Here is a 23,589-nt window from a genome sequence, read left to right as displayed (position 1 = left end):
CCTTCTCCTCTCCTTCTTCTTCTTCTTCTTCTTCTTCTTCTTCTTCTTCCTTCTCCTTCTCCTTCTCCTTCTCCTCCTCGTCCTCCTCGTCCTACCCCATTTCCCAATCCCTGAGCCAGCTTCCGTTTCTTGAACTTAATTCCTTTTCCAACCTCATATACTTATCAAGTGGTATTAGAGCTCATGATCCTCGATAATGGCAAAGATTTTTAAACCACCCGAAGCAGTTGACCTTGAATTGCTAGAAGGTAAGGAGCAGCTTAGGCTCATTTTGGAAGGCTTAGGAGTGTTATCCGCTAGAAGGTGTCTAAAACGAGGAGTAAAGGAAATTACCTTGAAGAAATTGATCGAAATCATGGGCTTAAAGGAGGAGAAATTCCTGATTTTGACTTTTGGATGGGTTGTAGTTGTTGTATGTAGGTGAAGAATGGAAATCCATACTCTCCTCGTGCTTGTATTTAGAACAATGGCCCTCCTCAGAATCCCTATTTAACTCGAATTTCCATGTGGAGTTACCTATATTTTCTGACTAAGATGTACAAAGTTGAGTTCCTGATTTGGGTAATATCTTTTAATATTATCGATGGAAATCTTGTTAGTTGGCATGGAATTTCCTATGATCCATATATTCCAACACTGTACAGGAGGAACTCTTGAGGAATCCTGAAGAACTAAAATCATATGGGTTTACCGAATAATGCTGAAGATGGTTTAGAGGTAAAGTTATTCCAAAATTATGCTCACTATGTTCCCACAAGTGATCATGTTGAGGAAGTACTGGGATCTGAGGGTCTACATGATACCAGAAGAACATATTCATGCCGTCCTAAATGGTGTTAGAGCAGATACTTGAGCCTGAGCAACGGTTTTAGGTCAAAGTTGGCATCCGAGAATCAAAGATCGTTGATCTGCGGATCAGTTTGGAGGTTGGTTGATCCTCTAACGTTTGAAGCTGTACAACAGATAGTGTGGTGTGGTAGACCTGGTCGCCGGGAATGGACAAAATCACCTAGCGCTATTTATCGAGCTTAAGACAGCTTTATATGAAGGACCGAAAGAAAACTCTGCGACACAAAGGTGGATCAACTTGTGCTAGGGAGAGGGGTGTAAAGCTATTTACTGCCACCAAAATGGCAGCGGCATATGAAAGGCTGTTTACTTTGCATCTCAACTCTCTTAAGTAACGGAAATTAACCAGGAGATATGGTCAGTTCTCCCTTGGGGCACAGTTCATTTTGCCAGTGGCAGTGAGGCATAAAGGGTTGAAACACAAGAAAGTTCTTGTCAATTTAGCTCATACTAATCTTCAGAGAGGGCAACGCGAGTTCATTCCACAATATATTTTCAAAGTACTAGTTCCATGCCAAGAACTTATTCAGAAATTTACATCACTCGATTACATAGGAAGTGTTAAATGAGTAAAAAGATGTTAAACCAGTTGTCAAAATCCCTGCTTTGTAAGGCACTGAGCCGAAAAGAGTAAAAAGCTCCATGTCATATAGGGTTCAAATAACCATCAAGAGAACCCACAATAAAAACTTGGAATCTGTCAACACATGGCCGTACTAGTCGTCTTCAACGAGACTAAATCAACCTGCTCTCAAGACTTCACGAACTCCTGCAAATTGACAAAGAAAATAGGAAATAAAAATCAGTTCGTACTCAGAAAACTAGCATCACAATGTTACAGGAAGTGGCAAAAATACGAACATAAAATGTGTACTGTAAACAGCATCATCATACACTTGCACACTATCCTAGATAAACAAGACATATTTAGGAAAGAACACGTCCCTTTCTTTTCCAATCTCCCGTGAAAAAACAAATGAACAAGTCTCAGCGTGAATCTATTCACAGATTTTTAGTGATGAATAAGCAATATGGAAGTAGACAACCATTATAAAAAGAAAGAGATGCATTAAAATTTCAAGATAAAAGGTTCCAACATCAGAGATGCACATGTGATCCACGGAATAGAGTTCAAAGTCCTCGCTGACTTACCACTACTAAATATATGGGAATTCACATGTCTTTGGGGCTCCGCGGTCAGGTTCTAGTAATAAAGTGACCCTGAATACAAGTATTTGCAGAAACTTAGCTTCCATTTATGATAACTTGCAACCATTGCAATATTATTTACTCTAACAACATGCATACCTTCCCACCAATTCCCTCTAGAAGCACTATATTGGTCGTTTCCACCAGAATCATATTCTCCTCCTTCCTTCTTGTACTGAATTATTTACAAAATACATCACAAGGAGTTAGCACCATCGCACTGCAATTTTTAAGTTATGAAGATGAGCTTTCAAGAAAAAGAACTCACACAAGTTCTTATTTAATTTTCATGGAAAAAAGAGATCAGGCTATTTCAAAATCCGATACTCCCTCCGTTCCAATTTATGTGAACCTGTTTGACTGGGCACGGAGTTTAAGGAAAAATGAAGACTTTTGAAATTTGTGGTCCTAAACAAGTCAAAAAGGGGCCCTGAGTATTTGTGTGGTTATAAAAGCTTCTCATTAAAGGTAGAATTGTAAGTTTAAGCTAAATTCTTACCAAATTTAGAAAGGGGTCATTCTTTTTGGAACGGACCAAAAAGGAAATAGGTTCACATAAACTGGAACAGAGGGAGTAGTAAATTTGCAATGATCAGTCACAATCCCATAACTACGTGTACGAACAGCATATTTTAGAAGAGAAAGTAATAGTAGTAAAAATAGAAGTAGCAGACATAGGATGCATTAAACGACCACTAATGTGCTATCTTGAGAGTACATAAAGAGGAGGCCATACAACTCTTTTAACTGTTACCTAGATTCAGACTACCAAAATTTGCTAGTGACCACCAAGAAGTAAGTTTTCATCTGAAGCTCGTATATAATTACAAATCTTTACAAAGAGTTGACATGATAGGATCATAGAAATTACAAAACATATTTTCTGGGGTTCCATATGAGTTTATGGAATGTCAATTTTTGGTTAGGAAGTCATGATAAAGTCGATTCTGTTTTGCTTGTCAAACCCTCTCAACAAAGAAAAGGTAAGAAATTTTTGATCCTCTTCCACCTTCTTCTATTCCTCCTTTCTAGTTATGTCTCTAAACAATTGATATTTTTCCGCTCCAGGTCCTTCATAAACTACTTCAATAGCCAAAATGCATTTACTGCATCTTATTTCCAGGCTAATATCAATTTGACACACTGCAAAAACTTGCAAACATATCAACCCACTCTCACTTTCATGCTCTTCATCATCCAATCTAATCAGACACATAAACAATATTTTGAAATTGAAGCATTCTCTCCGTCGCAGTTATATGACGTCCTTTAACATTTTAGGATATCTTAAAATTCTTGAACCATTCTATTTCTATATCACTTCTAATTCATTAAACTATTCAAATTTAAACTTTTACTATGAATCAGATCTGATATTCTAGACTCGGATTTCTGCGAAATAACATCATATAATATAGGGTCAAAAGGATTCATTGGTGGAACCAAAAAGATCAAGTGAGAACATAATACTATTACAAAATTCAATTGTAGCTTTGCAATCATTAAAGGAAAAAAGAGAACACGGAAAGAGAACAATGCAATGTTATTTCAAATTTTGATTGTAAATTTGCAATATTCAAAATAGCAATCCCCTAACAACATGTTGTATCGAACACAAACAATACTTTCTTTATAACAGCAGTGCCCAAGGCTAGCTTTGCATGCACCTCAACTCTATAAAGTAGCTATTATCTTCCACCAATATAAGCACTGAGTAACTTTGCCCACCAAGACTTAAGCAAATGGGACAATAACACTTAACCTTTTTGCCTCTACTGAAATTTGAAACATGGTGTGTCCCATGGTTTTTATCACCAACTCTTGGATGCCACAAATAACATATTTTAGATCCTCTCAAGAAAGAAGGTAACATATTTTGATGGAATGTCAAATTCTGGATATAAATTCAACTATATAAAGTCCATTCAATTTTTCTATTCAAATCCTCTCAAGAAAGAAAAGGTAACAAATTTTCTAATTCTCTTCCATCCACTTCTTTTCCTACTTTCTGGGTTTGTCTGTACAAACCATTATTTTCCCCTATTTACAGCATCTCATTTTCAGTTTAATTTTCACTTTGATACACTGCAAGAACTTGCAATAAATTCCAATATAATCACACACTAAATTATTAAGTACTGGCTCCATCCTAGTTTATATGACACCCTTTGCCATTTTAGGGTGTTCCAAAATTCTTGACACTATTCTACTTCTTCATCACTCCTAATTCATTAAATTATTCAACTTCAAACTTTAATAACAAGTGAAATCTAATATTCTAAAACTCCATATCCAGTCAAATAACACCATAGTTAGCCTCAAGAAAGATTAATCACAAAAAAAAAAGAGAAATAAAATACCTTAGATGGTGGTAGAAAAAGTGAAGAGAAAATTCCGGTGGAATTGGATGGCTGAGTAGATTCTTTGGTGGAATCAAAAATATCAACAGAAAATGATGAACCCACTTGCTTCTTACTACTTTCCATTGGCACACAAGAAAAGCAGAGAAGAGAAAGGTAAAGTACGAAACCAGGATTTTCTCTCTGAGAAAGGAAATAATTGTGTCAGAAGAATTAACAATATGTAATTAGATAGAACAGGCCACGTGAAGATCGCAGTCAGAGAAGTGGGACTAGATAACTACTGACTTTTGAAGTCACTATACACAAATCTCTCGCCCTACATTTCTTCACATGTTTGGGCCGCCCGTGTTTTGGCGCTCCGAGGCCATCTCCAACCTTGCCCCCATTCTCGTAATGGGAGTAATTTTTGGGATAATTTAACTTCAATCCTCCTTCATTTTTGTTCCCAAATATAGGATACACTATTCATCTCCCCCATTATTATTCATCACTTTTTTATTATTATTTTATTATTTAATCTTTTAATTTATCTCTTTATATATACTTAATTATATTTATGTAATGTTTTTATAATATTAATATTATATCTTAACTTTGGTGTATCATTTTGATAAATTAATTTTCGTGCATTTATTATTTTTATGTAAAATTATAAGTTAATTTTATTATAAGTTATAATTGTACAAAAAATATACAATTATCTCAAAAAATGAATGATTGCAAATATAAAATATTAGATGTTTCTAAAATTGAAAAGTGAAGATTGAAAATACATTATGGAAATTAATCTTATATCGCAATGATTTCACTTTTATTTGAATTATTAGTTAATCTATAATAATTGCTTACAAATTATATTATTTAAAATTTTATGAAATTGTTTTAATTATGAAAATTACAAATTAATAAAAATAAAAGATGGAATTTGTTTAATTGAAATTAAAAAATAAAATTGAAATGAAAGATAATAATATAATATAGAAGAGAGAGAAGAATATAAAAAAGTTTGGGGGAAAAAATGGGGGAATGGTTGGAGTAAATTGTCCCCAAAATGGGGAAATCTCCATTTTGGGGACCAAAAAGGGTAAAGGTTGGAGATGCCCTTATACAAGGTGAATTTAATATCACTTTGTGAAGCATAATACCAATTTCATGGAGTGAGGTGCTCCGCTTGCGTATGTCATGTCAGCGTCAGGTCAACGCCATGCCAAAAATGCAATAAACTAACTTTTCACTACTCTTTTTACATTTTTCTTTTTCATTCACATGTTTTTTTTAATTCCATACCAACCACTAAAACCTCCATTATCAACGGGTTTATAGGCTTTAATTTCATCTTGAATGAATTAATATGTTGAGTCCAAAAATGCCATAGGGTGGTGATAAGGGGGTTGAGATCTAGTTGGGTTTTGTTTGTTGAAGGTCACCGAAAAATATGAAAGTTTGCCGGATAAATCTTTCCGGCCCATAGTTGTTCACACACTAACAAATTTTGGGTCATTTCTTGTTATTACACTGTTAAATTGAATCTGAAAGGTCAAAATTTATTTTAATTAATAAACTAAAGAGAAAATCTCACTTTATACCCATTAAATCCAAATTATTTACTCTTTAATGCACATGTCCAAACTCTTTACTATTCCTACCCAAGGGGCCCAAATTAATTACCCGCTAATTTTCCAGCCGCAACCTGCAAACAAAAGCTGAGCTAGAAAATTATCAAACTTTTCTTTGGATTTTCTTCTTTTCTTTATTATCTTGTCCAACAACCTCATAATTTTTTTCTGGCATGCAATTAAATATTTAAGGGCTTTAGTTGTTGAGTACGAACTTTAATGAAATAGTTCCCGCAAACAAGAAATCTTGAAAGAGACCCTCAAGTGGTGAAATAGAGATTCAAACTCTAAAAGAATATCCTTAGTTTTGTGTGGCAATAATAATATTTGTGGGTATGGCATTTACAGAAGTCTCTGGTCATTTACGTCTCTGGTCCCATGCTAATATCATCCTTTGAGAATCTTTCCATTATCCACCATTGTTGGGCTTGAAGCTCAATTTTATTTTTGAAGATTTCTTGTTTGATTCAAAGTGGGTGCTGTTAAATATTGCTTATAGTACCTTCTGGAAGTTCATACTGAAATTTGATAGCATTTGGAGCTGATTTGAGGTGATTGAGATCGAAATTTTCACTTGAAAATCGAAGAATAACACAGCTACAGTATACCGCTACGGTATACAATATGTTGTAGGAGTATATAGCTATACTGCAACAGTACATTATTATAGTTTACAAAACAGTATACCGCTACAGTATACTAATATACTATAGGAGTATATAGTTATACTGCAACAATATACTATTATAGTATACAATATATTGTTATGGTATACTATAATAATATGCAAGATACTGTAACAATATGTTGTAATAGTATACAATATACTATAATAGTATACTTATTACCCATAAATTCACTTGCCTTTTCCCTTTTAATTTGTTTTAAGCTTTTACCAAGCGTGAGGGGCAAATTGAAAATGCAAAAAAAAAAAAATTATAGTATGCTATATAATGTAACGGTATACTCTTACAATTAGATCCTTTTAGAAATTTTTAAATTTTTTATTGATAACTGATATTATTTTAGTTTAATAATTGAATTAAATTTTTTTTAACTCTTTGCGTACAATTGTATACCCTGTTGGTATAGTTATATACTATACTGGTATCATATGTTAGTTAATATTTATTTGGTTGTATTAGCTACATTTAATTGGTACACAATTTAATTTTTATTTAGTAATAATATAAAAAAAAGAATAATAAAAAATAGTAAAAACAGTAAATGAAATTAGATTATGAAGAGAAAAAGAATATAAAAAAANTCTTGTTCGACCTTAAGTTTTTTTATACTAAATGTCTTCTTTTTTTTTTTTTGCCAAAAGTACTTTTGGTTAAAATTTGAGATGTTTGGCCAAGCTTTTAGATGGGAAAAAAGTACTTTTGAAGAGAAGCAGAAGCAGTTTTTGAGAAGCAGAAAAAAGTAGCTTTCTTTCCAAAAACACTTTCTGAGAAGCACTTTTGAGAAAAATACACCTAGAAGCAGTTTTCAAAAGTTTGGCCAAACACTAATTACTCCTCAAAAGTGTTTTTCAAATCAATTAGTCAAACACAAACTGCTTCTCACCAAAAGTACTTTTTTGAAAAATACTTTTGAAAAAAGTACTTCTCAAAATAAGCTAATTTTAGAAGCTTGACCAAACAGGCTATAATTCCTTTATTTTAGACAACAAGATAAAAAGATAAGATTGATTAATGGCTGATGTGATGCTTGTTTTCTCCACTAGAAAACTCGTTGATTGGATATGCTCTGCTCCTATATCTTTTCTCTTTCTCCTTATTTCTTCTTTTTCAAATAACACAATAGCATACAACTACTGTTAATGATTACTTATTATCTTTCACTACTACAAGATAAATTAATTATGTTCTTCAAAATTTACACAATTAAAAAAATTTGTCTCCAATAAAATCTGAACTATGATCTCTCATAGTTTTCACACGTCTCATTAAATCAGAACTAGGTCACATTCTCTATCTTGAAATATCATTTTTCAAGTTGGGTCAGAATTTTCTATCAAAATGTATGGGACCGTCAATCATTGAATCAACACAACTTAACAAAAAGACCTTCTCCTCGACCCCATCCGCACCTTCAAAGAAATCTCGAAAAACTTATCCAAACAATTGCTATATCTACTTTTTATAAATCATGTGGAAGATAAACTAACAAACAAAACAAGCCAAGTCTCAAATCCAAACAAGTTGAGATCGGTAGTCTAAATAAGTTGTGATCAGCTATCTGAATTCTTATTGACCATAATTCTCAAGTTATATAAAATTGAAAACTGATTTTATATTTTTTTAACATTTAATACTATAATGTCATTAATTGGGCATGAAATTATATTCGCTTCAATCGTCTTTTTTCTTTCTATGGTGAGAAATAATATTGTATAGGTCCGAATTTGGCGACCACGGTAACGGATGAGCAAGGCACAGGACGGGGTCGAGCACGATAAGACGACCGAAGGTCGTTTTCGTAAAGGCTGATGCCAGAAGCGGGCAGCTGAGATAAGAAAGTAACGAAATTATAGGTTCAGAAGTGGACATAAAGAATATTCCTTTTGATATTCTTTAGGTTATACCTTTTAGAGTTTTTGAGGAATATCCCTTATAAACAGGAAGAGATGAAACAAAAGGGGGATCTGCCTTTTTGGGATTAGAACATATTGTAAAGATTGAGAGAAGAATATATAAAAGTTGTCTTATTCACTGATCTATTCAAACACATGTGGTTCAACCTTTATCCATAAATCTCAAGATTCCATATTCACCTTGATTTCTAACTTTTCTACGCTGCCATCAGAGAAAAGGAACATCTCAATCATATAATAATTGGGTGGTAGATCCTTTTTCATTACATTTCTTGTCATTATCTGTCGTTATTTCACGTATATGCTATCATATTTATTGTTAATCATAGCATATTAAATTCGCTATTTAATGTTCTTGTACTCTACCCGTTACATAAGTATAAAATTCTATTTGATCTGGAATTTATTAAGTTCAACTGAGATTCACCCTTTAACTCATCATTAATTGGTTTAGCATGTATTTGCTCAAACAATTTGGTGCCGACTGTGGGGAGATTTTAGTTGAAATTATAGTTCCTTCTAGATCATAAAAAAGACAGCCATCTTTTCTTCGTTTGCACAAACTAACGATGGCAGGAAAAACTAACCAAATCCTCAAGGAGGAGGAGGATCAGGAGAAAATTACTTTCATCACCCATCAGGGAACGTACTGTTACAGAGTCATGCCATTCGGGTTAAAGAATGTAGGAGCAACATACCAAAGGTTGGTCACCAAGATGTTCAAAGACCAACTCGGCAAGACAATGGAAGTCTACATCGACGACATGCTGGTCAAGTCAAAAAGGAAAGAAGATCATATCGACCACCTTAAAGAGGCCTTCGGTATATTAAGGCGGTACCACATGAAACTAAACCCCGAACAATGCGCCTTCGGCATAACCTCGGGCAAATTTCTCGGTTTCTTGGTATCACAAAGAGGCATCGAAGTCAATCCAGACCAGATCAAAGCCATTGAAGGGATACCTGAAGTATTGACCAGCAAGAAACAGGTGCAAAAACTGACTGGTCGTATAGCCGCCCTATCAAGATTCATCTCACGGTCATTCGACAAGTGCCATAAATTCTTCAACGTGCTGAAAAAAGACAACGGGCTCCAGTGGAATTCAGAATGCATCGAGGCCTTGAGGGAACTAAAGGCATACTTGTCCTCGACTCCACTGCTCGCCAAAGCAGAACCTGGCGAGCGCCTCCTAATCTACCTGGCCGTCTCAGAAGTCGCGGTAAACGCAGTGTTGGTCCGCAAAAACAAAGGTACGCAGTCTCCAATTTATTATATTAGCAAAACCCTGATCGACGCTGAAACGAGGTACCCCCACCTCGAAAAATTAGCTTTAGCACTGGTTATAGCTTCAAGAAAGCTTAGACCCTACTTTCAGTGCCATCCCATATCAATAATAACGACCTTCCCCCTGCGGAGCATCTTACATAAACTCGAACTGTCGGGAAGACTGGCCAAGTAGGCCATAGAACTAAGCGAGCACGATATAACGTATCAGCCGCGAACAGCGATAAAATCACAGGTACTCGCCGACTTCGTCGCCGATTTCAGTGCCAAAATAATACCCGAGGTTGAGCAGAAAGCTTCTCGTACTTCCCCTGGGCAACCCGACCTCTGGGTCCTTTACGCCGACGGCGCATCCAACGCGTCAGGATCTGGACTGGGACTCGTACTCGAAGTCCCAACATGCAAAATTATCCGCCAATCCATACGGTGCCCCTATATGACTAACATTGAGGCCAAGTATGAGGCCGTAATTGCAGGATTAAAGCTAGCTCTCAAATACGGTGCATGACGAGTCGTCCTACGGTGCGACTCACAGCTCATGGTCAACCAAGTCACAAGGACTTTCCAAATCAAAGGGCAGAGGTTATAAAAGTACCAGGCAAAAATTCATAAACTACTGCCGAAATTCGATGAATGTCGACTCGACCAGATACCTCGAGCACAAAACATTGAGGCAGATGGCCTCGCCAAAGTAGCGGCATCCACCAAAATATCACCAAAGAAGACGTGGTCACCCTCCTCCACTCATCAATAGAATAACTTGAGGTACACTCTATAAATTTGACTTGGGACTGGTGCAATCGCATTGTGACATATTTACAGGAGGGAGCACTCCCGCAAGACAAAAAGGAAGCCAAAAAGCTTCGAATGCAAGCGGCCAGGTACAACATCATAAATCAAGACCTGTACAAGAGAACATTTGGAGGGCCCCTGGCGAAATGCTTGGGGCCGAGTCAAACAAGGCACGTGCTCGAAGAAGTACACGAGGGTCACTGTGGTTCCCATACAGGCAACCGAGCCCTCGTCAGAAGCCTCATTCGGGCAGGATATTACTAGCCCACTATGAAAAAGAAATCGTAGATTACGTCAAGAGATGTGAGCAATGCCAAAAGTATGCACATATGATACATCAAGAGGGCGAACATCTCCACTCCGTCACTTAGCCATGGCCGTTCATCAAATGGGGAATGGACATCGTCGGACCCCTCCTAGCGGGGTGAGGTAAGACACGTTTCCTTTTGGTTTTAACTGACTACTTTTCCAAATGGGTGGAAGCAGGTGCATTCCCCCAAATACGCGAACAGGAAGTCATCACATTCATATAGAGAAACATCATATGCCGTTTTGGCATTCCTAAAGAAATCAGCTGTGATAATGGGCCCCAATTCACCGGGAAAAAGATCACCGAGTTCTTCAAAAAATGGCACATCAAGCGAATACTCTCCACGCCATCTCATCCCGTCGGTAACGGTCAGGCCGAATCCTCTAACAAAACAATATTGAACATCTTAAAGAAAAAGCTCGAGGATGCCAAAGGGTTATGGCCAGAATTGCTACCAGAAGTTCTATGGGCCTACCGCACCACGCCAAAAATGAGCACAAGCGAAATGCCATATTCACTAGTCTACAGAACTGATGCCATGATACCTGTCGAGGTCGGAGAGCCTAGCTTGAGATACTCCAATGAAAGCGGACCAAACAACGACGAGAACAGGAAACAAGACCTCGACGAGGCAGAAGAACGAAGAGACATGGCTTACATAAGAATGGTAGCTCAAAAACAACAAGCAGAGAAGTACTACAACAAAAAAGCCAAAATACGGCCGCTCAAAGTCGGAGACTATGTCCTCAAGGCCAAGACGCTAGCAAGTAAAGACCCGAAAGAAGGCAAACTGGGAACCAATTGGGACGGGCCATACAAGATCACGGCAGTAGCAAGGAAAAGAGCATTCTAACTAGAAACAATGGAAGGAAAACTACTACAAAACAATTGGAATGTCTCCCACCTCAAATACTTCAACTTCTGAAAAGGGACGCCCCTTAAGTCGTACTCTTTTTTCCTCACTCGGGTTTTATCCCAATTGGGTTTTCTCGGGGAGGTTTTTAATGAGGCGACGAAGGGGACGTCTCGAAGTTTAGGTATGATTCATCACCCAGCCTGCCGACTGTATTCCATGATTCACATTTGATGCCTAGAACGTGCCATGTGTGTTTACAAAGCGAAATAGTAGTTTCATTCAGTTTTAGAAGTGATGTAGGCATTTCTTTGTAAGCCAGACATATAACGTAAACCCACCTGAATGTAATACATCTTAGCTAACCCCGTTGAGCCTATAAGCCTGTTTCTTTGGCAACCACATTACGAACCTTACCCAATTGTTTGAATAGCCTGCTGTTTGAACCCTTTTACCTCCCTTAAGCACTTGAATAGTATTGAAATTACGCAAAAGCAAAAGTGTGGGGGTGGTGGTTTGGTTTTTGAGTGGAACCATTGAAATAGAGAAAAGGTGCAGAGTTTTTGAAGAGTAAAAGAATAAGAACCACAGAAAAAAAGAAAAAAAAAGGAGATGAGCCAATGTATTAATCGATAAATGGTGGTTTGTTATAATTGCACCTAATGGATAGGGATGTTTTAAATAAAAAAGTGGCGGAATGTTTGGTTGGCATAAGTATGGTTTTAAAGGTTTATGTAATTATATTAAAAGTGCTTAGGGAGGTCAGTCACTATATCCAAATATATCCTACCCGTCCCTTAGCCTACATTACAACCAAGTGAAGTCCTATTGATCTTAAACTGACTGGGCTCGATTAGTAGAGTAGTACACTACGGGCAAGCTTATGGTGCATCTTTGTGGCATGTGAATGTTCTTTTTGAGAGTGAGCGAATTTTGTCTATCTAAATTCCTGGTTGTTCTAAATATTATCATACGTGGGACTACTCTCTTGTGTGATGTGAGGGCATGTGATTCACAAAAGAAAGGTAAGTCTTGACTCTTGTATAGAGTAGTTTGAGTGAGTGCGAATGTTGCGTGGTACGAGAGACTCGTTTGTTGAGGCAAAGGTTGTTCACTACTAGGTGCAACGTTGGTAAATTGTTCAAGGTGTGATGCGTTAAGGGAAAAGCTTAGGGAAGGATCATTGTTAGAATGTGGCGTATTGCTCGAGGACTAGCAATGATTTAAGTGTGGGGTGTTGATATTAGGCTATATAGATGATATTTGCACCTTAATATTACCATGCTTTATTGTTGTTTTATAGTCAAATTACCAACAAAATGCTCTAAATGGTGTTCTTTTATTTCGCAGGAAATATTCTAAGTGAAGAAGCACCACGGAGTGGTTTGGAGGCAATAATGTAAAGAAACGCCCACTCGACGAGCACAAAGTAGCGAGAAAATGGCCTGGGCAAACCACCAAAAAAATTATTGCTGACAAAAAAAAGGAAAGAATATCCTCCAAGATTGTCTTGTATAAATATTTATACACTCACATACGCTCATTATTTAAAAATAAGGGTTGAACGGTCTAAAGGAACCCAATATATAGACGCAAATGCACAACGCAATGTCTAACTATCAATAATTTCACAAGACACAAAAGAGAGACATTTTGAGGAACATATTGAAATATACGAGATGGAGAAAACGAGAGATTCAAAGAAGTTATCAAAAAAAAAAGATGTCATACAATCGAAATAAAAAAAGACAAAAAAATAAATAAGAAAAGTAGTACACTATTAATTTTGATTGTCAGACTACCAAATTTTTGAAACTAAAAACATAATCAAGAATCACAATTGGAACATGATCGATCAGAGAATTGAGGCAAGTCAAGATATAATTAAAGAATCATAATGTTGTATTACCGGGAGGGGATTGGGATGATTTATACGGACTCCCACCTCCCGTTGTCCCCTTTACAGGAATCGATGTCCGAGCCTGAACCGTCGTCCTCTGCGAGCGCCGCTCCATCTCCCCCGGCCGCCAAGGACGCGCCACCCTCAGCGGCCCGTGCAGGCTCCCCGATATGGCATGCCTCCTCGGCCACAGGGGACCTCCCCGCCTTAATAGCATCCCCCATAAAAACGGTCCCTGCGTCCGGCATAGGTGAGGACGCAGCTCTCAAGGCAACAACGTTTTTCTTTCCAACGCTAGCGGCGATAGTCTTTTCGAGTTTCATTCTTCTCCTTTTTCTCGATAGTGACTCCTCTCCGTTAGAAGACTCGTCTACAAGGTGGTAGATGGGCCAGGAAGAGATCTCATCCCGTGCAATAGTATCCCGAGGAGAGGGGTCCCTAATTAACAAAGTTTGAGTACGACCTCCACGAGCAGACTCAGCCAAAGTAAATTGCATCCCTGCCGATGCAATGGCCTGGAGAAATGCCGGCACCGGAGCCTTCTTTTTGGAAGGTCGTCGACCTGTCACCACAAAGTCGTGTCAATAAAAAGCAGCAAGCAACAAAGCTGAAACAAAAGTAAACACTTACTAGGCGGAACCTTCGGTCCAAAGCATTTGTATAAAACCGCCTAATCTCGGATGCCCGCCATGTGAGGTAACACTCGGGCCACCCACTCGTCAATGCCGATGATGGGAAAGGGTGCACGCCTCTCAGCTAAAAAAAACAACACAAAGAAATCACAAATGATCAAGAATCTAAAGGGACGAAAGAAGGTAACAAGCGTATGCCATCAACACCTACGATTGTGATTCCACTGCTCGGGGAATCCAGCAGGATCCGACACCAAGTGCTCAGTTTTGATAAAGAAGTACTTGTGCCAAAACTTCTGGTTCGTCCTATCATCCATTCCTACTATCAACCCCCTGGTCCTGCGATGCCGTAGGTGTATCATGGTGCCTCTGTAGAAACTTGGTGAAAACAAGTGCAATAGGTGGCGGATGTCGACCTCGCAACCAGCCAACTCCGCATACTTTGTCAGCATCAGGAAAGCTTTATACTAATACGGAGACAGCTGGTCCTGCGATGCCGTAGGTGTATCATGGTGCCTCTGTAGAAACTTGGTGAAAACAAGTGCAATAGGTGGCGGATGTCGACCTCGCAACCAGCCAACTCCGCATACTTTGTCAGCATCAGGAAAGCTTTATACTAATACGGAAACAGTTGTGCCGGGCAGACGCTGTAGAATCGACAAAATTCCTCTGCAAGCGGAAGGAGAGGGGGAGTATAACCTATCAAGAAAGGGTAAACGTAAAAAGCACAGTACCCAGGTCTATGGACCTCCACGATGTCACCACCGGCTGGGACCATCTCGACGTAAGAGGGGATATGATATGTAGACCGAAGTTCACCTATATGAGACGGCCCGGTCTAAGAGATCACTAGAATATGAGAAGGATCAGGTTCCTTGTGGAAATCATTCCTAGACAGGGGGTTTCTGGGAACTACCTCTACGGTAGGAAAACTCTCATCCTCCTCAGCCACGAGATCCTCACCACCGGAAGGAGGAGCCACCGACAACGGAGTGGCGTCGGAAACTTCGTCATGAATGCGAAGGGTATGTGACATCTCGACAATGGAAGATGTGTTTCTAAACCCAAAGAAAGAGGTGATGACTGGTTAAGAAGGAAATAAACGGAATCGTGAAGACAAAGTTAATAACAGAAACTAGTAAAGAAGATCAGAGGAAAATAGTGATCATGCAAGGAGGGGAATGGTGGAAACTTTTGAAAAAACAAAACCCTCATCTATTTATAGGGCTAAATGGTGCGAGAATCGAAGCGGAGGATCGTCAATTGCGCTAAAACCAAAGCAACAGGCGCGCAGACGCTGTCTCGGGAAGATGCGTAATGATGACGCGCGTGGCTGTGACATCACCCCTTGGTAACTACGTCAATCATGACTCCACTGGTTGTGTCATTCTCTCAATCTTGATCGACTCGGTTTGATTCAATGGCCAAATTCTCCCGAGACGAAGATATATGGTCCGCTTATCGAGGACGTACGGGGCTACGACCCCGACAAGCGGAGGGACTCACTGTATAGGTCCGAATTTGGAGACTACGATAACGGATGAGCAAGGCACAGGACGAGGTTGAGCACGATAAGACGACCGAAGGTCGTTCTCGTAAAGGCTGATGCCAGAAGCGGACATTTGAGATAAGAAAGTAACGGAAATATAGGTTTAGAAGTGGACATAAAGAATATTCCTTTAGATATTCTTTAGGTTGTACTTTTTAGGATTTTGAGGGAATATCCCTTATAAATAGGAAGAGATAGGGAACAAAAGGGGGGATCTGCCTTTTTGGGATTAGAACATATTGTAAAGATTGAGAGAAGAATATATAAAAGTTGTCTTATTCACTGATCTATTCAAACACATGTGGTTCAACCTTTATCCATAAATCTCAAGATTCCATATCCACCTTGACTTCTAACTTTTCTACGCTGCCATCAGAGAAAAGGAACATCTCAGTCATATAATAATTGGGTGGTAAATCCTTTTCCATTACATTTCTTATCATTATATGCCGTTATTTCACGTATATGCTATCATATTTATTGTCAATCATACCATATTAAATTCGCTATTTAATGTTCTTGTACTCTACCCGTTATATAAGTAAAATTCTATTTGATCTGGAATTTATTAAGTTCAACTGAGATTCACCCTTTAACTCATCATTAATTTTTTTAGCATTTATTTGCTCAAACAAATATCTCATAAAAAAGAACTTTTAGGTGCATTCATCATTCACCTCCGAACTCTACCAATCTTTTCGCACAAGATGAATATCGAATTTGCATGCTTAAAATATGACTTTTGGGAGTCTGATAAACTGCTCCCTCTTTATCTCTTCCGTTTACCTTTTCTCTTGTTAGTGCTTTTTCATTTGAATAATAATGCTCTAACTCGAATGCCCAATTTTACTTTTTGAATTAGAAATTAAAAGAGATGGATTCCTATATCTGTTGATACCGGATTCAAGCAGATAATCGATATGATAATTGAACGGGAAAAAGAAAAGGAAGCGTTGACATATTTAATTTCATTTGACTCATTGGGCAAACTTACCTATAGAGAATGCTTTGACAGCATAAATATGGAGTGACTTTTCACAGGAGTTTCAATTGATTACTATCAAAAGGAGATGAATGAATATGCGACAATGAAATACTAGTACTGGAAACCGATTTCCACACGTACAAGAATTGAAAACAAAATGTACAATTATACCGATTTCCACACGTACAAGAATTGAAAACAAAATGTACAATTATACCGATTTCCACACGTACAAGAATTGAAAACAAAATGTACAATTATACCGATTTCCACATGTACAAGAATTGAAAACAAAATGTACAATTATACCGATTTCCAAAATACGTGGACGGCAGGATTCGAACCTGCGCGGGCAGAGCCCACATGATTTCTAGTCATGCCCGATAACCACTCCGGCACGTCCACTAGATATGCGTTTTTCCTCTACTAATTTTAAATAACTTTTGTACCATCCACAAGGCCACATTTCATAAATGACATGGAGGCAATACCATAGAGTTTGAGGCCTTATTTCTGGGACGCACCCAGAAGTTAGAATAGCCATCCCATTCCATAATTCGCCGCACTACGGAGATGTGTGGGCGTCAAATTTTTTATCTGACCTATTGGACATATTCTAGTACATAGACAACAAAAGAAAATAAGAAAAATGTATTGTAAAGACTTGTTGACATATTTTATTTCATCAAGGAGCACCGTCCTAATAGTAGGTCCTTATTTTCTTGACTTTCGGGTTTGGGGTTGTGCGTGTGCTGGCGCATCGAATTCTTGACGCCCTCTAGCACATATCAAACAATAGAAAAGGAGAAATGTAAACTTTTCAAACTTGTAGATAAGTTTTATTTTGGGGATCATAATCCTCAAAAAGATATGCTTGAGCCAACTCTCTTTAAAATGATTATACAACTGGTAACGCTTTTATAACTTAAAATTTGTAAATGTTAGCATCCGAGTATGTAATGAAAGTTTGAGGTGTGAGGGATGATAATAATGTGCGTCATCAAAACCAAATTATCTAAGTATGCATAAAATGCATTAGCCTGTAATAAGATATGCATTAATTTGGACCATGAAATGCTTAAAAGGAAAACAATACCAGATGGAGCTCAGAGCGCAATCTTCTCTCATGGTTGTTCAATCAATTAGGATTCCATTACTATGATTTTCACCATCCAAGTCTTTTAGGAAAACATCCTTCTTCCTTTCTTTTTTAAGGCTAATTTATCACCCAGGTACCGTTCTGTAATCTTTTCCTTCCAAGGACACCGATACTAACTCTATTAGAGACGTCCAACAGAGGATCTAAGATAACCTTTCAAGCATCTAAGCAAGTTGAGTATACCATACAAATGGGGATAAGTGCTGTTAAAATGGGTTAACGATAGGACAGATAGAACAGAGGCCCCAGTGTGTCAAATACTATTACATACTCCAGTAAATGGAAACGGCTTATGTACCGAATGTTACAGTGCCAAATTCAGCAACAACTAAAAGTATCCACATCCTACAAGCTCCAATGGTAATTGCTATGCTAGAAACAGCATATGTTCTAACTTTTATACCTTTGGGCCCCAAAGTCATATCGTTCCTGGCAAAAGATCACAGTAGTTAAAAACAAAACTATGTGGGTGGGTGGGTGGGTGGGGGTGGGGGTGGCATATTAGAAAAGATTCATTTGCACGACAGAAAATAAAGACGATAGATCACATATGTGAATATTTGGCTTGTAAAGTATTACCAAAAAAAAAAAGGAAACATGAAAAGAACAGGAATTTTACCTCAGGTGTGCAAGTAGTTTGCAGCCATCATCAATTCCAAAGTGATCTCGGGTTCAATATGAAATTCTGTTTCCTTGCCACTGCAGAAAATAAAATATTTCCATCTTAGTCCAACCAAACAAAATCTACGGCATAAAAGAAGGGGAAGGAGTTACTTCATAAGATCAAAAGGATAGGAAATCCGAAATACCAACACTAGGGGTGTACATGGACCGGGTTAGTTCGGTTTTTATCAAAATCAAACCAAACCAACTATATCGATTTGGATTGGTTCGGTTTTGTCGGGTTTTTTTGGTTACATGAATATTATTCTAATCTTACTTTGTTAAAGTTATAGATATAGTTTTGATAAGTGAATATATGTTTAGTAAACATATGATCTATTAAAATATTCTAATGAGAGAATTTTTTTTAGTAACACATGATAGTTATTTTCATAGTCGTCTAACAATAATTTTTCGTTATGTACGCTTTCAAGGTTAACACATGATAGGATCCCAAATATTACTACATTTTTTAAAGAAAATTCAATATAAAGTCTTAAAAATATATATATATAAAAATTAAATATTTATATGTCGGTTTGGTTTGGATTTTTTACTCAATACCAAACCTAGTCGGGTTTTTTAATCGGTTTGGTTTGATTTTTCGGTTTGGTGCGGTTTTCCGTTTCGGTTTGAACACCCTAACCAACATCCAATAGCTCATGTCTGGGGCTCCTAGATATGTGATCCAAAATGGTAAATATTAAGACCTTTTTAACTCTTTTAGCCGAGGGTCTTTCGGAAACAGCCTCCCTACTCTCTCGGGGTAGGCGTACGGTCTGCGTACTCACTACCCTCCCCAGACTCCACTTGTGAAATTACACTAGGTTGTTGTTATTATTGTTTTTAACTCTTTTAGTAGCTAGCTCACTAACTCATAGAGATGTTGCATCAAAAACAGAAAACAAGCAAGACACTTCAAAAAACAATGTGTTACTTGAGCACGAAGCAGCATCACGGTGAAAATCTCTATCTTACAACAAATTATCATACCATATGGACCAAACAAATGCTTATCCCAACCTCGTAGATGACGCAAAACTCGATTCAATAAAGCATTATCTCAGACTAAATTTTGACATGGTAACCGTCTTTATAAAAATCCAACGCTCTCCTCAAAGGTACGAGGAAGACTAATCTTAACTACTAAAGATTTACTGATTTAGAGCTAGTAGTTGTACCACAATAAACTGTAACACCAGAAAGTCCAAAAAATTGCATCCTTCAGTAAGAGCATCATAACAAGAAGGTGAAGAGGCAGCAAGTTTCCGAATTCGCATTGTTCTTTGGTTGTAACTGCAGCACTACTCATTCATTTCAAGCCTAGTTGCTGAAAATGAAGAAGTTACACAGGGAAGTCTGGATTTTGCATTGTTCTTATGGTAGTACGCTGCAACCCTATTCATTCATTGTAGACTGCAGCCCTACTCATTCATTCCTTTGAGCCTTCTTGCTAAAACTGAAGAAGTTGAAGAGGTAGAAAGTCGGAGGAGTTTGCGTTGTTCTTTTGGTACTAGACTACAGCCCATTCATGCATTTCGTTGAGCCTACGAGCCTACTTACTAAAATGTGAGTCTCCCATTTCCATGATATCTAACATCTAGATATCGCTTATGGCCTCATTTCATCAATAATGAAATTCAAGACTACACTTCAGCAACTTAGTATTTCCAACCTTAAACGGCGTAAAGCTGAAACCAGGAAAACTTAGGACAGCCATTAAGGACCAAAAAGCTAAAATCTAGGTTAGCACGCGACGAAACCTTGTGGAGACAAATATCTATATCATGCTCTATATGAGGCTAACCTCATCTTAAGAGTAGACCTCCGTAAAAGTGCTTTAGACCATCCTGGTATAAATGTAAATAGAGCTATATTTTCAATAATCAATATTCAGTACAATAATCAAAGTGATCATACTTAAGACTCCTTATTGCCTCACAAAAAACACGGGATTTAAATGGACCAATACAAGTACATGAGCATGGCCTAGTTTACAGCTAGTTCATATAACCGGGAGGGCTTCTCCAGAATTAAACCTCCGTAAGGTATCAAGAATCTTAAATGGAAACAACATAATAATGAAAAAGCTTCTCTTAAGCCCAAAAACTACTAAACACAGAAACACCTGAAAATCTTGAAACATGGATACAGAAAATCATATCACGGATTTTTTATGCTATTGTCAGGTAAACTCATTGCTCAAACATGATACATCAAATTACATATGAAAAATGATGCCCAGAGTAGTTATAAGTCCCTATGAATTAAAAGGTGAACCTGAATTCTATTGCTAAAAAGAAATCGACATAAGACAAATCATAGTAGTATGTCAGAAGAATTTCTCGAGTTTAAAGTAAATGAAGATATGACCTTGCGTATTGAAGGGACCAGTAGAAGTACTGGCAGATCTTTTCGAGAATGGTGGTGCTAATCTCCGGAAAAGTCACTTCCCCATGCTCTGTCTCTGCAAAACTCCCTATACACAAAAATAAAAAAATAAAAAAAATAAAATTACAATCACATGCCAATTGCCATCAAATAGATCATATTTTTGCTCCGATTACTGTGAATTTTGAGAAAATCGAAATGGGCCAAAATAAAAGCCCTAATTGAAACTAAAAAGAGATAGACCTGGAGAAGTGAGCATGTTACGTATGGTCTGAGAGACCACTGCAGCCTTCTTATCGATTATGAATTCGAAGCCTTCGGCGCTTATTAGCTTCACGGTATCCTCTTTCTTCATCTTCGCCGATTGGTTAATGCCGACAATTGATCAATTTGCTTGTGAAAACAATAAACCATAAAGACAATATTTGACACTCGTGTGCAGATGATAAAGGGTTGCAAGTTTCGGTCATTAACAGATCCGAACCGGAATTCAGTGGATCGGGTTGGAAATTAAAGGGATTTTTAAATACATATACACTATTGGAAACTATATTACCCTCCCTAGTCAAGTTTCAATTTAATTACCTCTTATATACAAATTTACCAATTATATACAGTTTAGGAATTAAATGAGTATCCCTTTATATTAGGAATCAATTATTTCTCATCCTTATTATCTCTCCCTCATGCTCTCTGCTGCACTCTCTCTCTACGTCTCTCTATCTCTCAATCCCTAATTTCAGTAATATAGAGCAAAGGAAAAGAGAGCAACAATTACACCATTGACAGTCATAAAAGCTTTGAAGCTTTGAATTCGAATTTGGATTTTCAAAAAACATTATTTGTTTGAATTGCGTGTTGTTGCAAACAATTGGGAATTCTCTCTATGTCTCTCTCTATCTCTCAATCCCTAATTTCAGTAATGTAAAGCAAAGGAAAAGAGAGCAGCAATTCCGTCATTGACATCCATTAAAAAGTTTTGAATTGGAATTTGGATTTTTAAATAGTATTATTTGTTTGGATTGGGTGTTGTTGTAAACAATTGGGAATATTGTTTGGAGTTTATATCTCACTTTTGATGGTGTTTTGGTGAATATTAGAATTGATTTTGGCTGAATTTCAGATTAAAACTCGAAGAAGAAGAAGACATGACATACATTATACTTATGAAATTGTAGTAAAGTTGTAGTAAAATTGTATTCTGTTGTTTATATATACTAGTCTCAAGGTACGCGCGATGCGCGTGTATTCTATCTCAATGACTACTAATTATGTAAAATTTATGTTTAAATAATAAAATAAAAGTATAAGTTGCTAAAGATGATAATATATATGTTGATCATGTATAATTACTCAATGATTAAAGAAATAAAATAATATTCAAAAGATTAGTCTATTAGTTCTCCTTCAGTTTGTTCTCTTGCTTGGTTTATTATCAAAAAAGTCACAGGAGTAGCCTTTGATTGATAGTTAAAAAGATCGTTCAACTTTATCTAAGGACTTGAATACGTGGATTGCATGTATATTTTATGTTACTTATTACAAAATTGCTTCGAGATACTTTACAAACAATTGTAAAGTTTTTACACATATTTTACGATACTGCTAAAGTTATAGCTTTATTCTATTGATACCTTAGTAGTCACACAAGCATTCGAACTCGATTATTATTAACAGTTTGTATAATTTTTTTGCTCGATTGTTATTTTATTTTATTATGAATTTTTTTTTTTGAAGTACTTCCTTTTCCTATTCTCTTATTCTTTATACAAAATAATTGTTGATCAATTTTTTTACCTTTTAAAATAATTTTACATTTAAAAATATTTATCATATAATTATTTCTCAATATTTAGACAATCAAGTGGACAAAATATTTGAGTATACTTCAAATTCTAAGTCCTTATTGTTCAAAGAAAAAAGAACGACCCATGCTCTTTAAAGTCTAAGACGGTGTTTGGATTGGCTTATTTTAAGTGTTTATTGGCTTTTAAGCACTTTTTTAGTTTGTGTAGTGTTTGGCAATGATAAAAAGTGCTTAAAAAGCACTTACTTTTAGGCATAAAAAGTACAAAAATAAGCCAAAAGCTAAAAGTGGGGTATTACCAACTTATGGCTTTTGGCTTTTAGCTTAAAAGCTACTTTTTATAAGCCAATCCAAACCCCTCATGCCACCTCAATATGAATTATCATTATGTTCCCTTTTTTCTTTAATCAAAAACTTGACTTACGTGCACAATTTTTTACGTGCCCTCTTAAGTATTAGCCATAAAATTGTTGGATCAATTAGTTACTTTAGTTTCATTAAAAACACACGATAATTTACTCTTATCCCATGAAAGAAACATACGAGAATTATAATTATGTAATATATATATAGTTCAAATAAGAACAAGATTTAAGGTAAAATTTTGATTGACTTTAAAGTCCTAAA

At 36.9% G+C, this 23,589-nt stretch overlaps 1 protein-coding gene, 1 long non-coding RNA gene and 1 other non-coding gene across 3 annotated transcripts; all 3 read right to left on the bottom strand.

Moving 5' to 3' along the window:
• Positions 1-1,262: 1,262 nt before the first annotated feature.
• LOC109206275 lies at positions 1,263-4,816 on the bottom strand. The gene is made up of 4 exons (XR_002064816.1): positions 4,419-4,816; positions 2,158-2,233; positions 2,002-2,070; positions 1,263-1,618 (listed from the first exon to the last, which is right to left on the bottom strand). It is a non-coding gene; the product is annotated as an uncharacterized LOC109206275 (long non-coding RNA).
• A 12,449-nt stretch (positions 4,817-17,265) lies between these two features.
• Positions 17,266-17,347, bottom strand: TRNAS-AGA. Its single transcript has one exon. It is a non-coding gene; the product is annotated as a tRNA-Ser (tRNA).
• An 882-nt stretch (positions 17,348-18,229) lies between these two features.
• Positions 18,230-21,586, bottom strand: LOC109206274 (transcription elongation factor B polypeptide 1). Its single transcript, XM_019369086.1, has 4 exons — positions 21,399-21,586; positions 21,138-21,243; positions 18,721-18,800; positions 18,230-18,530 (listed from the first exon to the last, which is right to left on the bottom strand). The coding sequence occupies exons 1-3, from the start codon at positions 21,508-21,510 to the stop codon at positions 18,722-18,724; spliced, it is 297 nt and encodes a 98-aa protein (XP_019224631.1). The 5' UTR covers positions 21,511-21,586; the 3' UTR covers positions 18,230-18,530; position 18,721.
• Between the last annotated feature and the right edge of the window lie 2,003 nt (positions 21,587-23,589).

Source organism: Nicotiana attenuata, unplaced genomic scaffold (assembly GCF_001879085.1).
Source record: "Nicotiana attenuata strain UT unplaced genomic scaffold, NIATTr2, whole genome shotgun sequence".
NCBI lineage: Eukaryota > Viridiplantae > Streptophyta > Magnoliopsida > Solanales > Solanaceae > Nicotiana > Nicotiana attenuata.
Note: the sequence above shows the minus strand (reverse complement) of the source record. Positions and strands in the feature narration are given on the sequence as shown.